At 54.9% G+C, this 14,179-nt stretch overlaps 1 protein-coding gene across 1 annotated transcript; it reads left to right on the forward strand.

The window, feature by feature from the left end:
• Nucleotides 1–11,589: 11,589 nt before the first annotated feature.
• Nucleotides 11,590–12,571, forward strand: LOC136005658 (metallothionein-2). Its single transcript, XM_065663310.1, has 3 exons — nucleotides 11,590–11,738; nucleotides 11,828–11,893; nucleotides 12,321–12,571. The coding sequence occupies exons 1-3, from the start codon at nucleotides 11,708–11,710 to the stop codon at nucleotides 12,413–12,415; spliced, it is 192 nt and encodes a 63-aa protein (XP_065519382.1). The 5' UTR covers nucleotides 11,590–11,707; the 3' UTR covers nucleotides 12,416–12,571.
• The last annotated feature ends 1,608 nt before the right edge of the window (nucleotides 12,572–14,179 follow it).

The raw sequence follows: 14,179 nt of genomic DNA on the forward strand, positions 1-14,179 counted from the left end.
CCACAATCCCATGGGGCCGGCACCCAGCTGGGGCCATGGGGTGTCCCCTCCTTGTCCCCAGCCCCTGCCCAGCCCTCGCTGCCCCCCGGCTGCCGCACTCCCCGTTGCTCACACCTCCAGTAGCAGCCCGGTGCTTGGTTCCTCCTGGAACCGAGGAGCAGCAAGCCAGTACAACCAAACCCGGTGCCAGTTCCCATCCCGGCATGGATTTCAGTACCCAGATCCCTTAAGGGACTCCAGGGCCCCCTCTACCTGTCCACAGGCTGAATAGTGAAGCACTCTCTCAAGGTCATGATTTTCAAAATTCTTAAATTATTTTGGGTTTAAGAGATAATTTTAACCCAATAATATCACAAGTGCCATAAATTCTCTGCAATCTCTGACCAGTTACCGAATCCAGCACTTGCCATTCACCGGCACGTTATCACCTCCATCCCAACAAGAGGCAGGTCTGGAGAAGGATGCGCTGGAACAGCAGCCCTTTCCTGCAGAGGCCACGGGCTTGAGTGAAGGATTCATTTGTTTCTAGGAAACCTGGCAGGCACATCCCATTTGGGTTTTACTTGTGCATCAGCCAAGCCCTGGCCAGCAGCAGTGTCCCTGCCCTGCATACAAAGGAAGGCTCTCACAGACAGCGCTTGCGTGGAGATCATGAGACTCCAAATGTGACAACCGCCTTTTTCTTCTTCTTTTTTATTGTTTTTACCAAGTTTTCCTGGCAGCTCTATCAATGTGCCATTATACTCGTGGAGAACGAGGCAGCAATCACGCGTGGCATATTAAAGAGGAGGGGGTTTTCCCTCTTTGTGGACCTGTTTTGGGTGAGCGCAGGTCTCAGTGGAGCCTCGCCATGAGTCTCCCCCACTGGGTGCCAATTTGGGTACTGGAGCACAAAGGCAAAGCAACAGCATGAACTCAGGCACACAACGGGGTGTTGCTCAAGCCCAACAAATGCTATTGCCCTCCCAGGAAGTATCTCCAGCTGGATTGCAATCCCAATCAAGCAAAAAGAGGGAAAAACTGAGCTCAGAGACCTTTATAGGCTGGTAAAATTGTAAATGGATGAAAATTCCAGCTTCTCGCTAAATATGTATGGTCTAGGCTGTAAATATTATTTTGCATCTCTAATTATGGTATTGCGTTTGGTGCATCTGCAGCACGGTAAAATTATGCTGTCTCTTACAGCTGCCACTTTGAATTTGCTGGCTCTGAAACACTGAACACTGAAATACAGAAAATTATGGCTTTTAATATTCACTTTCCTTCATTTGAGTGGTCTGTCATCTATTTTATACATACAGCATCCAGTCTGTACTTCAGTAACCACCCCACAGCCATCCAGCAGTGCTCAGGACAGGAGTCCTTCCCTTTCCGCAGTTTTGTAGTGGGGGAAATCCCACAGAATCTTCACTGAGCCCCTGGGAATCACTGCTGCACAGCCAGAGTTAGTGTGGCTGTACTCAAGGGGTTATTCAGCTTCATTACAGAGCAAGGGTATTAATGCCCAGCACGTGGTCATCACCGTCCTCTTTCCTGCATGGTCCCAAGGCGATGCCCTGTGACCACTGTTTGCTCTTTTCTAGCTTCTGGGTGAATAGAACTTTCTATATATCATATCATTTAATATAATATAATACAATATGATACAATAAATTATATCAATATCATCAAACATTCTTGGTAACGGTTGCTGGCTCTCTAGGCAAGTTGCATGGAGACTCTGGCCATGACAGCAGAACACCCAGGAGCTGAAAGACTTCCAATCTAACCAAAAATTTGTTGTGCCTTTATCTGCCTGTCAGGGGAGCGCTGGGCAGAGCTCAAATACTGAGTCTGGGAAAATGGTGGCAAAAATAACCATCACCAGCCCCCCAGGAGGGGATAATATGGCTGGGAGGAGCAGGGAGGGATGAGAAATTGCATCTGCACATCGAAATACTTCTCAAAATGAAGACTGAGCCCACCTGAGCAGCAGCAAACCAGGTTTGCTAACTGCAGGGGCTTTTCTCTTTTCCCATCCCATGTTTGCTGCCTAAGCTGGAGCAGCATTTCTCCCTCTATCCCATGAACATCCCTGGGATAGGAGATGCCTTCCAATGGGAATGGGAAGAGCTGCTGCATGAATCATTCCCTGGACAGACAACCACAGTCTCTGGATCTCAAGAGCAAGGCTATGAAGACATCAAGGAAAATACCACATCCTTTTATTTCACGCCTTTATACTAAGGGGGTTGGTGTTTTCTTTGCAAGCTCGGGCAAGTGGCTGCTCAACATCCCAGGGGATTACTCATCCCCTCTACTCTTGGCTTCTAATTAGCAACTAAATGGGAATAAAATAATTAAATATGCCCAAGGTAACGATACTTGGAAACTTCAGGTCACGTTTCAGCCGAGGGAGGCGGCAGGTAGTTGGAGCAGGTGAGTTTGAAGTCTGTGGGAACCTGAAAGACACAAAAGGGAAGGGAAGATGGGAGGGGGAGGGAAGAAAAACAAAGAAAGAGAAGAAAATCCAAATTGTGGACTGGGAAAGCATTAGATTTGTGAGTTAAAATGATGCCTAGAATTAAGGTGATACTTAAAGCCTGTCTCTGCTGGTGCCAGCAGTGCTGGGCAAGATGGGGGACACCTGAGGACCCCCTTTCTCCAGGAGGGTTTGCAGGGATGCTGGGCAGCCCCTGGCCACCAATGCTCTGCTCTCACAGGCGAGGGACAAGGTAAATTGAAGCCTTTTTATTTCCCAGCAAAAGCTTGGTTGGTCCTCAACTCGTTCCCCCCCTTGGGGGCTGCAATTCTGCCCTCGTTAGACCTTGAAGTAATTTCCATTAACATTCATGAGAATTTCATGATCAAAAGAGGAATCAGCCCTTTCATCTTCCAGACATGCCTCAATGCACATTGCCCAGCCCCAAAACCGTGTACCACTGAGCAGGAGCTCCTGCCTTGTGCTGGGGTCCCTCAGGATGCACACCCCAAAACCAGGGTAAGCATGTGGGGTCAGGCTCACCCTCCTGGACTCCATTGCAGAGCACTGGCTCAGCATTTCTTCCTTTCCCTTCCCCCTACCAAGTAACTACCAAGTCACCGCCCTCTCCATGCTCTTTTTTCAAAGGGAAGGTGCTATTGATAGCTTATTTCCAGATCAGAAAGAGATATCAAGCCTTTGCCTGGAGCCATAGGTTGCGCTGGTGGCTGAGCCCAGCTCAGAAGCCTAGATCTGTGAGTCCCAGTCCTAGTGCAGCCAGCTGGGTTGCAAGGTGGCTCCCAAACAGCCCACATCAAAGCATGCTGCAGGGTTGTGAAAGCATTGTAGGATTGCACACAGCGCAACTCCTGCTTAATGAAAATCTGCTCATCCCTTCCTGCTGCCAGCGAGCCCTGGCTGGAGGTGTGTTTCTATTGCTACAGGTGTGATGGTGGAACACCAAAGCCTACCATGGAGGGCATTCACCCAGATTAATGGAGACACACCATGTCTTTGCTGCTGGCTGAGCATCTGGAGAAGCACCAGCTGGCATGTATTTTCCCAACACTGAGATGGAGGTGCAGGCAGGGGTTTGGCATGAAAGCAGGCAGCAAGGAAGGAGTGAGGAGGGAAAGCAGACGATGGGCTTAGCTCATGTCTGCCACTGAGACAAGAACAAGTCTCTGCTCACTGTTTTCTGGGAAAAAAAGGAAAGAAGCCTCCACAGCGTGATGTCACCCCACCAATCCGGTTTCACTCTCAAATGGGTTCCAAGGCTCTGCCTATGTACATGGGGAGCATTTGGGAATGGCTTTCCAGGGGAGGTGAGGAGTGATTCACACTCTTCCTCCTCTGCCAAAGGTCTGGCAAGCACTGACAAAACAAAATGACATCAGCACCTATTTCCTGTGTTTTAAACACTTGTTTATCATCAGCAAATAACAACCCAAGATACCCATCGAGTCAAAGCCTAGCTGCTTTCTAAGCACTGATCACTTCTGTGGCTTACTGCTAGCTTTTAGCATCTGCGGTGCTGGGTGTTTACTTGGGTGCTAGAGGCATCAGCACCCTTCCCAGCAAACAGCAGGCAACATGAGGGGCAGTGTACCCCAGGGACTGTTCCCTGGGGTCTACATGCTGTGCCCACCCTCGTTTCATAGCTGCCTGGCTATGAAGCGGACGTGCCCGTGGTCCATATCCACTGGAACCATGATGTGTTGCCACACAGCTGCAGGGGATGTTGTATCCGGGCAAAAGACAGGCCACCAAACCCAGCACTACTCAGGAGGGAATGATGAGCCTGGAGCAAGTGCTCTGGGGAGACATGTGCCCTTGTGCCCATCACCCCTCAGACAGGGGAAAGCAGGACCTGTAGTTGTCTGCAGGTTCCCCTGAAGGCAATGTGATACAGTGGCTCCAGAAAATCATGGGCAAACAGAGGCAGAAACAGGTTCATCACGTGCCACTGCATGACTATGGGTGACTGGAGCCACACATCCTTCAGCAGGGAGTCAGGGCAGACCTGTGCCAGGTCACCTCCTCAAGAGCCTTTCTCCTCACCTGCATGGCACCAGGCTTGAGTCACTGCCAGTCACCAGCACCAGCCCCAGCACCATCCTTTCATCAATTGGATCTAGGCTCCCCGGCTGTCGCAAGTGCCTGTTGCAGGGATAGGTACTTCCAATACATCTTCCTGAAGGTTACCAGCCTCCTTCATACCTTTCTGGGGAGCCCTGTCCTTGCCATGCCCTGCAGAGCCATCACCCCAGCTCAGCCATCATCATCCCAACAGCAAGCATCATCTCCGGCTCTGCCTGGAGCACTGGAGCATCCTGCTGACTCATCGCACATAATTTGCCTGGCAGTCTTGGGGTGATTGCCATGGATGTGCTGGGGGACAGAGCCAGGAATCCCACACAGGGGAACACAGCAGCCAAGGTGTATGGCTTTGGCATGGCAAAAGCCAGAAGATAAGTGCTGCACAGGGCACCTGTTTGTGGGGAGCAGCATCAAGCTTATTTAAATCATAGAATCCCAGACTGGTCTGGGTTGAAGGGACCTCAAAGCTCATCCAGTTCCAGCACCCCTGCCATGGGCAGGGACACCTTCCACTAGACCAGGCTGCTCCAAGCCCTGTCCAATCTGGCCTTGAACACTGCCAGGGATGGGGCAGCCACAGCTTCTCTGGGCAACCTGTGCCAGGGCCTCCCCACTCCCATACATGAATAGTGAATATATGTGAATAGTAAATGATGGGAGCCCCCAGGCTTTCTCAGCACATGGACAGCAGGGGCCAGAAGGTGAAATGGGGCCTGCAGGGCCTTGTAACTGGGGGTATTTAAGCAGTGGGAAGGTCTCCCCGGGGTCCCAGCTCTGCAGCACATCACCCCAGTTACCAGCTGCTCCCAGAAATGGTCCAGCTGACATGTGTCCAATTCACAACCCACTGCTCCAGCCCTGTCCCAAGATGATTACAGAATGAACCAGGAGCAGTACATGACCTCCCAGAGCCCTGACCCCAAGCCCTGCATTATCTGGAAGATAATGTGCAAAGGTAGGAAGGAAAGAAGATAAAAAGGGGCCTGAGCTGAGAGCAGGTGATGGAGAGCTTTTCCTCCACCTCATCCTTTAGTGGCAGAGACTGCACAGTGCAGCTGACATTGTTCTGGAGGAGAAGGACCACTGTGAAGAGGTCACCCATTCCCACATCCCTGAACCACCACCAGCCAACGACAGGGCAGTCTGCCAGCACCATGGCTTTGCCTGTGTGGCCAAGGGGACCAGGTGGTGTGGGAGGACACAGCAGACACTGCAGTGGCATTGGTGTTCCCGTTGCATTCATCATGACTCAAAAGGAAGCACTTCCACACTGTGCTCAGGTGGCTGTTTCAGGAGCAGAGCACATGCAGGACCCCAAAGATGAGTCCCACCTCTGCTGTGACTCCTGCAGTGGAGGGGGCCATAGCTGAGGAGGGTATGTGGCCACTTGCACGTGTTTCCTAGGCACTTTTGTGTTTCCCTGCTCTCGCGGGAGCAACTGACACCCTTGGCACTCACCTGATCCTTGGCATCGTCCCCTGCCGTCACACCCCAATGCATCAGCAGCAGCGTGACCGCAGGGCTGGCACGCTGGGGCACTGAGGAGCTGCTGCCGGGGTGGAGGCAGCAAAGGAAGGGGCCCATCGGCTCTGCCTTCCTCAGGCTTTTACACACCAATTTCCCACCCTGGCCTGGCAGGGCTGGAAGAGACGCTGAGTCGGAGCGCTGGCACTGCTCCCTACCAGGTCACCCAACAAGATCCAGACATGCCCAGACAGCTGGGTGGTAAAAATACTCCCTGGCCCTCTGTTTCTGCTGGATTAGCATCACCTCCAACAAACTGCTTTATCCAAGCACTGCGGGCAGCAACCCAGCAGAGATAAAACCCCAAAAGCAAAGCAGTTTCAGAGCCTGGGGCAGCCAGGATGGGGTACCACCAACACACAAAAAGGGTGAGGAGGAAGGATGCTCCAGGGCTGGCAATGCTCCTGGCCATGGGACAGTCCTTCACTGAACCAAAAATCTCAGAAAGCATAATTTATTTTTTTTTTTTTCACTTTCCACCCCAAAGCCTCACTGCTTTTTAGAGTGGGTGGGTAAAACCCGCTGGAGGAGTTGACCAGGATGATGGCAGCTCACCTATCACCCTCCTCCCTGCACACCCAGCTAATGGAGAGCGGAAATTAACCCAGACAAGTGGGATGGAGCACTGCAGCTGGGAAAGAGACAGGGCCCTGAGGTGCCAAGCACAGCGCCGAGGGGACGTGGGTGCTGCCATCCCGGGGCGCTGGGAGGGCACAGAGGCTCCGGCTGAGCCAGTCCAGCTTGTTGCTGCTCCCGCTCCTGGGAAGGGTGTCAGAGCCATCGTATGGGGTCTGGGGCAGGGACCGCACCCCGGTCACCCCGCTGTACCAGCTCCCCATCTCCTCACTGTGAGGAAGGGACTGAGAGCAGTGGTGTCTGCCCCATGATCAGAGCACCCCCTGAGACATCTGGGAATTTGGCAGACTGGTTTAGGCAAAAGGCGGGGCTGGCGGGGTCCACCTTGAGTGAATCCCCCAGCCCATGGGAGAGAAGCAGCACCCCCAAGGTGGGTGCCATCGGTGTGATGAGAGCTGGCCGTTCTCTGCACACACGCACGCACACGCACGCACGCACCCCAACATCTCGGTGGTTCCAGACATCCCTCCCTGCTGTCCCCACCACTCCGGGGAGGGCACACATGGGAGCCGCAGGTGCTGCCCGGGGAGTGAATCAGCAGCGCCCGGGGCAGGCGCGGGCTGAGCCGTGTGCAGGCTGCGAGGGGCGGACGTTTTGCACTCGCTCTCAGCAGCCACGGATAAATAGGAGGCGGCTGGGAGTTCTGCTAAAGCTGCTCTTCACGTTGCTCAGCGTCTCCGACACCCGGCACCTAGCCCAGGCGGACATGGACTCCCAAGACTGCCCTTGTGCCACCGGTAAGCCAGCGCTTCCCTCCTCATCGAGCTGCCGGAGCATCGCTGGGGGACTGCTGATGCTCCAGCCTCCTCTTACATCCTCATCGCTCTTATCCTGGCCGGGCTGCCTGCTGAAGTCTTTTCCCGGCACTGCAGTGTCACACCTGGAGCATCTCACTGGGAACGCTGTGACCTCTCCAGAGAGACACCAATGCTCTCCCTGCATCCCTCTGCCGGAGCATCACTGCTGAGCCGCGGGGATGTGGCATTCCCTTACCACCACAGCTTCTCAACCTTTTCCCTCTTTTTCTCCATGTTCTAGGTGGCACCTGCACCTGTGGGGACAACTGCAAATGTAAAAACTGCAAATGCACATCCTGCAAAAAAGGTAAAGGCGGGGTCCCTGAGCCACACGGTGGGGCAGAAACATTCATGGAGGGTTTCACTAAACATTCTGGGACACACTGAATCAAATCAGACTCAGATTGCCAGGCTGGAGTTTATTCCTCCCATACTTTGTTGCCCCTAGAGGAGCACAGGGTGCAATCCACCCACCATCAGGCAACACCAGCCACCCAGTATAACCCAGAAGTTGGTATACCCCTTGCTGGTACCTCAGGCTCAGCACGAGTGGATGACCCGGAAGGAAACTAGCACTGGGATTTCTTCTGGCTGCTCCTGATGCTGGCACCCCCGGGCACAGCGGGGGGTGGGGGGGAGGTTTGCTCGGTGAGGGGCTGGTGGGCCCTGGTAAACCCTTGGGGGTCCTGCACGCCCCTGGTGCAAAAGTACCCCGGGAGACGTTGCCAGGATGGGGATGCCGCTAAAAGGGGAGTGCACAAGGCTTGTTGCGAGGTCTCCAGACCAGCCAGCCTCCACAGGACCTCCTCAAATCTCACTCTGAGACCCCCCGACTCATTCTTCTCTCTCTCCACAGGTTGCTGCTCCTGCTGCCCGGCTGGATGTGCCAAGTGTGCGCAGGGCTGTGTCTGCAAGGGGCCACCCTCCGCCAAGTGCAGCTGCTGCAAATGAGGACCCCCAGCTGCACACCTGGGGATACCGCACATCAGAGGGGATGAAGAAAAATAACCTTATTGTGTATGTTGGGTTTTTTTTTTTATATATGTGTTCAGATACCTTTAGTGTTTGTCACTATGATGTGTAATAAGCTACCTAAATAAAGTGATGTGTATATAAAGGTCTATAAGGAAGCTGGCACTTCTGTTGGACGGGGGATTTCTCTGGGGAGCAGGAGAGCACTGGTTTGGGGGGGTCATGGCAAACAGCTTGTGTGTTCTTTTTGCTTTCTTCTAATCTTGGCTCTGCCCTCCCTACCAGCAGCTCTGACACTTTCCTTGCACAACAAGGTAATTTATAGTTGGGTTTTTTTTCCCCACCCTGTTGTTGCCCAAAGGCAAATCCCATGCTTTCTCCTCCACCAGAAATCCTCAGGGCTAATGAGCAGCTCGTTAGCACAAGCCTTCATCCACAGTGTAATAACTGGTGCAGCCCTGCCTGTTTCTAGGGGTAACGTTTCCATGACAGGTGGGGTGGTGGGGAAACAGGTTTAGCTTTTCCTCCCAGCAGTTTGGTTGAACTGGCTGAGAAGAACTACACTGCTCATCCTGCTGCCAGCTTGGCAGGGTGCTTCTGCAGGGAGCTGTGTGTGACCTGGATGCCCACAATGGGCTGTGATGCCCACAATGTGGTGCAATGCCTGCAATAGGATGCTGTGCCCATGATGGTGGGCAATACCTGCCAGGGGTTATGATGTCCATGCTGGAGTGTGATGCCCACATTGAGGTGCAATGTCTGTGGTGGGTTACAATGCCCATGCTAGAGTGAGTTCAGATGCCCAGGTTGCGGTGTGATGTTTGCCCTGCTCACAACAGGACACTGCATCCCAGGAGCAATGTGGTACCATGCTGCTCCCTAGAACACATGTGGGGTCCTGCTGTCCTCATGCTCCCCAAATACAGCATTTCATAACCTCTTTATAGCTGTAAAACCTTTCTTGACCCATCTAGTCACTGCTGCCAGGACTCAGCGGGGGTTTGTCACAGCTAAGGGCACACCTGCACACTGGGTGCTTGTAGTGCCAGTCCTTAGGGATACTCCTTTGCTCCAGGAGGGCTCTTCCCCAAGGTGTCCCTTGAGATGTCACCATCACTCCATGCTTCCAATGGCTGTGAAGCATGACGCTATGTAGGACAGGGCAGGCATGTCACAGGCAGGGTGCAACACCAGCTCTGGAGCTCCAAACTAAACTCCATTCTGCAAATTGCAGGGTTCTCTTTATTCTTTTCTACCCAGAGAGATTTAAGTGCCAACCATGCAAAAACATAATTGGTGAGCCCACAACAAGCCTGAAGGAGAGGTTGCTAATGGGATTTATCCCCAAACATGTGGTTTAACCAGTGGGGCTGACAGCATCCTTCTAGCCTCACTGTCCTGGATGAGTTTGCTTCAGTCCTGCCCCACAGCAGTGTGATGGAGAACACCTATCAGATGCTGCCCAAGCCCTGAGACCTGTGCTGGGAACCTTGGGTTCCTCCCTTTGCTTTACAACTGCTATAAAATGGGGGTTGGACCTTGCATCTGTCTTTCATGGGCACAGCCTCAGGATTAACTACTCCCTGCCAGCCCTGGGAAATGGGAGCACCAGCAATGATGTGGGGAGACCCTGAGGTCTCCTCTCCCCACTGACATCCGGCATGTGCCCTGCATCCCAGTAAACCCATGCCTCATCCCTCTCTGACCTGGTGCAGGGTGACCTCATTATTCAGTGGAAATGCCCTGATTGGGAAACTGGGCATTTTCCAGGCTTTTTTTCCTGTCCCACCTCCACACACATGGTCCTGTGGGGACCTTCCCACTTGCAATGACGGGAGCACAGCCCCTCAATCGGTGACGTGGGATTCCCAGAAATCTGGGAATTCTCTTTCATTTCTGCAGCCTTGCCCCTGCACAATCACCCCCCATTTTCTGTGCATCCCCATGTCAGGATGCACATCCCCATTTTGGGTGCTGTGGGGCTCTCATTTCTTCAAGGAAGGGTGCAGCAGAGACTGTCCTCGCTGGGGGGGGGGGGGGCAGACCTTGCTGGGACGGAGTCCGGGAAGTGATTTCACAACCCCTGTTTATGTGCAGTAAGCCCACACGTGCCATGATCTCACCTCTCCTCCTTTCCCGCTCAGCCAGTGGCAAGCGTGGTGCTTGCTGGCTTAGCCCCGTATTTACACTGCCCGCGGAACACTGCCAGGAAAAAACAACCCTGTGGTTCTGACAGCAAGCACGAGCCGTTCCCTGGCACGACTTCCCAGGGCCACAGGTCGCCTCCTGGTCCAGGGGCCTGCTGGCCTGAGCTCCACCAGGATGAAGCCCATCCACAGTGCCAGGTCTGAGCCCAGGCTTGCCCTGTTTGCCACACCACCACCAGGCACAGGGACAGCATGTCCCTGGCCCAGCCACTCATTTCCATGCCCAGTGCCAAGTTGCCTGGTAGTGAAAGCCAGTTAGCACATAAACACTGGGACAAGAGCAAAAACACATGGGCACTGCTGGTGCAGGGAAGCCGGGATTCCTAGCAGCCCATGCCATGCCCCAGCAGCACATCCAGGCGCTGCACCACCATACATACCTCTCCTGAGGACCTGCCAAGTACCCCAAGTTCTACCCCGGGGACACCCCACCCTCCAGCTGTATGCTGAGACTATCCCAACCCGCGGGCCTCTTCACGGGTGGGGGGCCCAGCGCACCCCACCACTGGCACATGGAGATAGTCCAGATGTGCAGGAGGAGTTGGGGACAGTGCTAAGCCAGCCCTGCCACCCCCCTCGGCATCTTCCGGCATCTTGGCCCTCAGGGATGCAGCACCCTGCGGGGAGGTGGGCACAACGGGGCACGAGTAGGAGTCTCTGGATGGAAGTGGAGAGGAGGAGGAGCGTAGGGCCGTGACCCGGGTGAGCACGGCACGGAGTGAGCACGGCCCCGTCCCGGGTGAGCACGGCCCCACGGTACCGCCCACGGTGAGCACGGCCCCAGACTGAGCACGGCCCCAGAGTGAGCACGGCCCCAGGGTGAGCACGGCCCGGCCCGGCACTGCACGGCCCCGATGAGGGTTCCGCCCCACCGTGCGCAGCGCCGAGCACCGCCCCATGTTTTCACCCCATAAATACTGAACGCCGGCGGGACTCTGTACTGCTGCGAGTCCAGCCGAGCAAAGCAAAGCCAACCCGACCCAGCCGAGCAAAGCCAACCTAGCCAAGCCATGGATCCCCAGGACTGCACGTGTGCCGCCGGTAAGTGCCCCGGTCCTGGTCCCGTGCCCGGTGGGTCCACTTCGCGGTGCCGCCCCCGGCACAGCTTGACGGCCGCTCTCCCGTCCCAGGTGACTCCTGCTCCTGCGCCGGGTCCTGCAAGTGCAAGAACTGCCGCTGCAGCAGCTGCCGCAAGAGTGAGTGTGGGGCCCAGCCGGGGGACTTGGGGGGGACATGCAGAGCTTCTCCCTAGGGGTCTGCCCGTGCCTTGCTGGGCCCCCGTTGACCGCTGCATGGGCACCTCCCAGCCTGCCCGTGAATCCAAGGGGTTCTTGCCCCGTGGAGAATCTCTCCTTTGCACTGTAGGGCTCCCTATGGAGACCCCACCGCTCTGACATGGGGGTGCCCCTGTCCTATTGGACCTTTGCAAGGATCATTCCCTCTTCCTGAGACCTGCCGCCTGTTGCCCTTTGGGGGGTGCCCCTTCCCTGTTAGGACCCCAACTGCTGTGCCTTTGGGATAATGTGTATGGGGGATATTTTTTCCTTTTCCATCAGGTGCCTCTGCCCCATGGGACCCCAGTTCCTTTCCAGCCTCCTCCCTAACTCTTGTGTCTCCCCCCAGGCTGCTGTGCCTGCTGCCCTGCAAGCTGCAGCAACTGCGCCAAGGGCTGCGTGTGTAAGGAACCAGCCAGCAGCAAGTGCAGCTGCTGCCACTGAGCCATTCGTCTGTGCCTGTAAATAGCCAGCACACATTGGGGATATTGGTACGGGGGGGGGGGGCAGCACAAAAGAGCCTATTTTCGATGTTTTGTATTTTCTGTACCAGTGGCGTGTAACTGGATGGAAATAAAGGAATAAAGGTGTTTGGCTGGAGGTGTGAGTGCTACTGCTGGACTGGAGGCTGAGCACTGTTGCCGCTCATGACTCCTATGTGGGAATTGTCACCTTGGGGTGGCGGTGGGCTGCTTGCAAGCGCCCTAATGGCCTTCTTGAATGCAGAAGAACTTGGGGAAGAACTCTGCATCTCTCTGGAAGAGAAAAGCAGCTTCTCAGGCTTTGGGATGGATCTCATCCTCCACATGGGATGGCTTTGGGCATTTTGAAAGTGCTGGTCCCTTGCTGAGGACAGGGGAGGCATGCTTAGGCGGGCTCCAGCCTCCTCTTGCCTTCTTCTGGCTTTGTGGTAGGTGTTTCTGCACCACCCTGAGGTTTCCTGTGGGTGAAAGAGCTTGTGGGAACAAGCATGGTGGCTGAGAGGGTGATGTGGGCTGGCAGCGTGTCCATCCTGAGCTGCTACAGCAAGGCACTGGGCTGAGCCCCAAGGGGAACAAACCCACCACAAGATCTCATGCTTAGCAAGCCCAAATTCACTCTCAAAGCAGCTCCATCACGAAAGGGATGCTTTCCCTGCAGCCTCCCTGTGCCAGGCACCACCAGCTACACTGCCTCACTCCTGTCCCAGGTGTGATCTCCAAGCACTTTTTCCAAGCCCAGTTTTGGGGAGCACTTTGCTTGGAGCTGCAAGGACCTCCAGGCCCAGGACAGCGGACAGTCATAGTTGGGAATAAGCCCTGTGGGGGTTAAATACAGTGCTTAGATGCCCTGATGGTGGGTGGCTGCAGGATGATGGGTGCTGGGACCGTGGTGGGGCGATCGGAAGGTGCGTGGGACGTGTTTTGCTTCCGAAACTCTCTGCCAAGTGAGAGTTGCTTTTTATGGCTTTTTATGCACGGGAGCGTCTGCCTGCCTGTACTTGTCCCCTGGGTGTGCCCTGCCACCAAGGCAGCTTCTCAGCCGGGGCTCAAGGGTTTGCACCCCACTGCTGTCACTTCTCCCCTGCCCCTCCACACAGGGGGACAGCTCAGCTTGGCATGGGTGTCCCCATCAGCCCTTGGTGGCCAGGCAGTAGGGACAGAACAAGTTTAAAAAGCAAGATGCTGCGGAAGCCCTGAAATGGGAGCCTTTGGATAGTCCTTTCTGCCAGGCCGGGTAGCACAAGGTGGGTTGTCGAAGCAGGAGCATGGCAATACCAGTACCCAAGGGTAATCCAGGCACCCCCCTGAAGGGCTCCTCACCCATTCCCCAAAGGTTTGCCCAGCTTCAGCATATGGCTCTGTGCTGGCTGCCCAGCCAGCTCAGCACCAGCCTTGCTGGTGAGAAAAGCAACACCCAGCTTAGCACCCATTTGCTTTTTAAATGCATTGCCTTACTGCATGAGTGTCTTTCGCCTAAGCAAGCTCCAAGAGGCTGTTGCAACAGAGGCTTAGGGCTGGAGACAGGGTTTAAGGGCCTGCCTTGCCCTAAATGCATTTAAACCCCAATAAACCCCATGGGAAGATGCTTTGCTGGAAGACAAGCCTGACGGGTGGCTGACATGGCCACTGTGCAGCAGGACCCCAGCCACTGCAGTGCAGGGGCTGTGCTCGCATCCTGCACCAGCAGCAAAGTCGGGGCTCAGATGGGGCTTCCCCTCTCAGGAAG

Source organism: Lathamus discolor, chromosome Z (genome assembly GCF_037157495.1).
Source record: "Lathamus discolor isolate bLatDis1 chromosome Z, bLatDis1.hap1, whole genome shotgun sequence".
In the NCBI taxonomy this organism is placed as follows: Eukaryota; Metazoa; Chordata; class Aves; order Psittaciformes; family Psittacidae; genus Lathamus; species Lathamus discolor.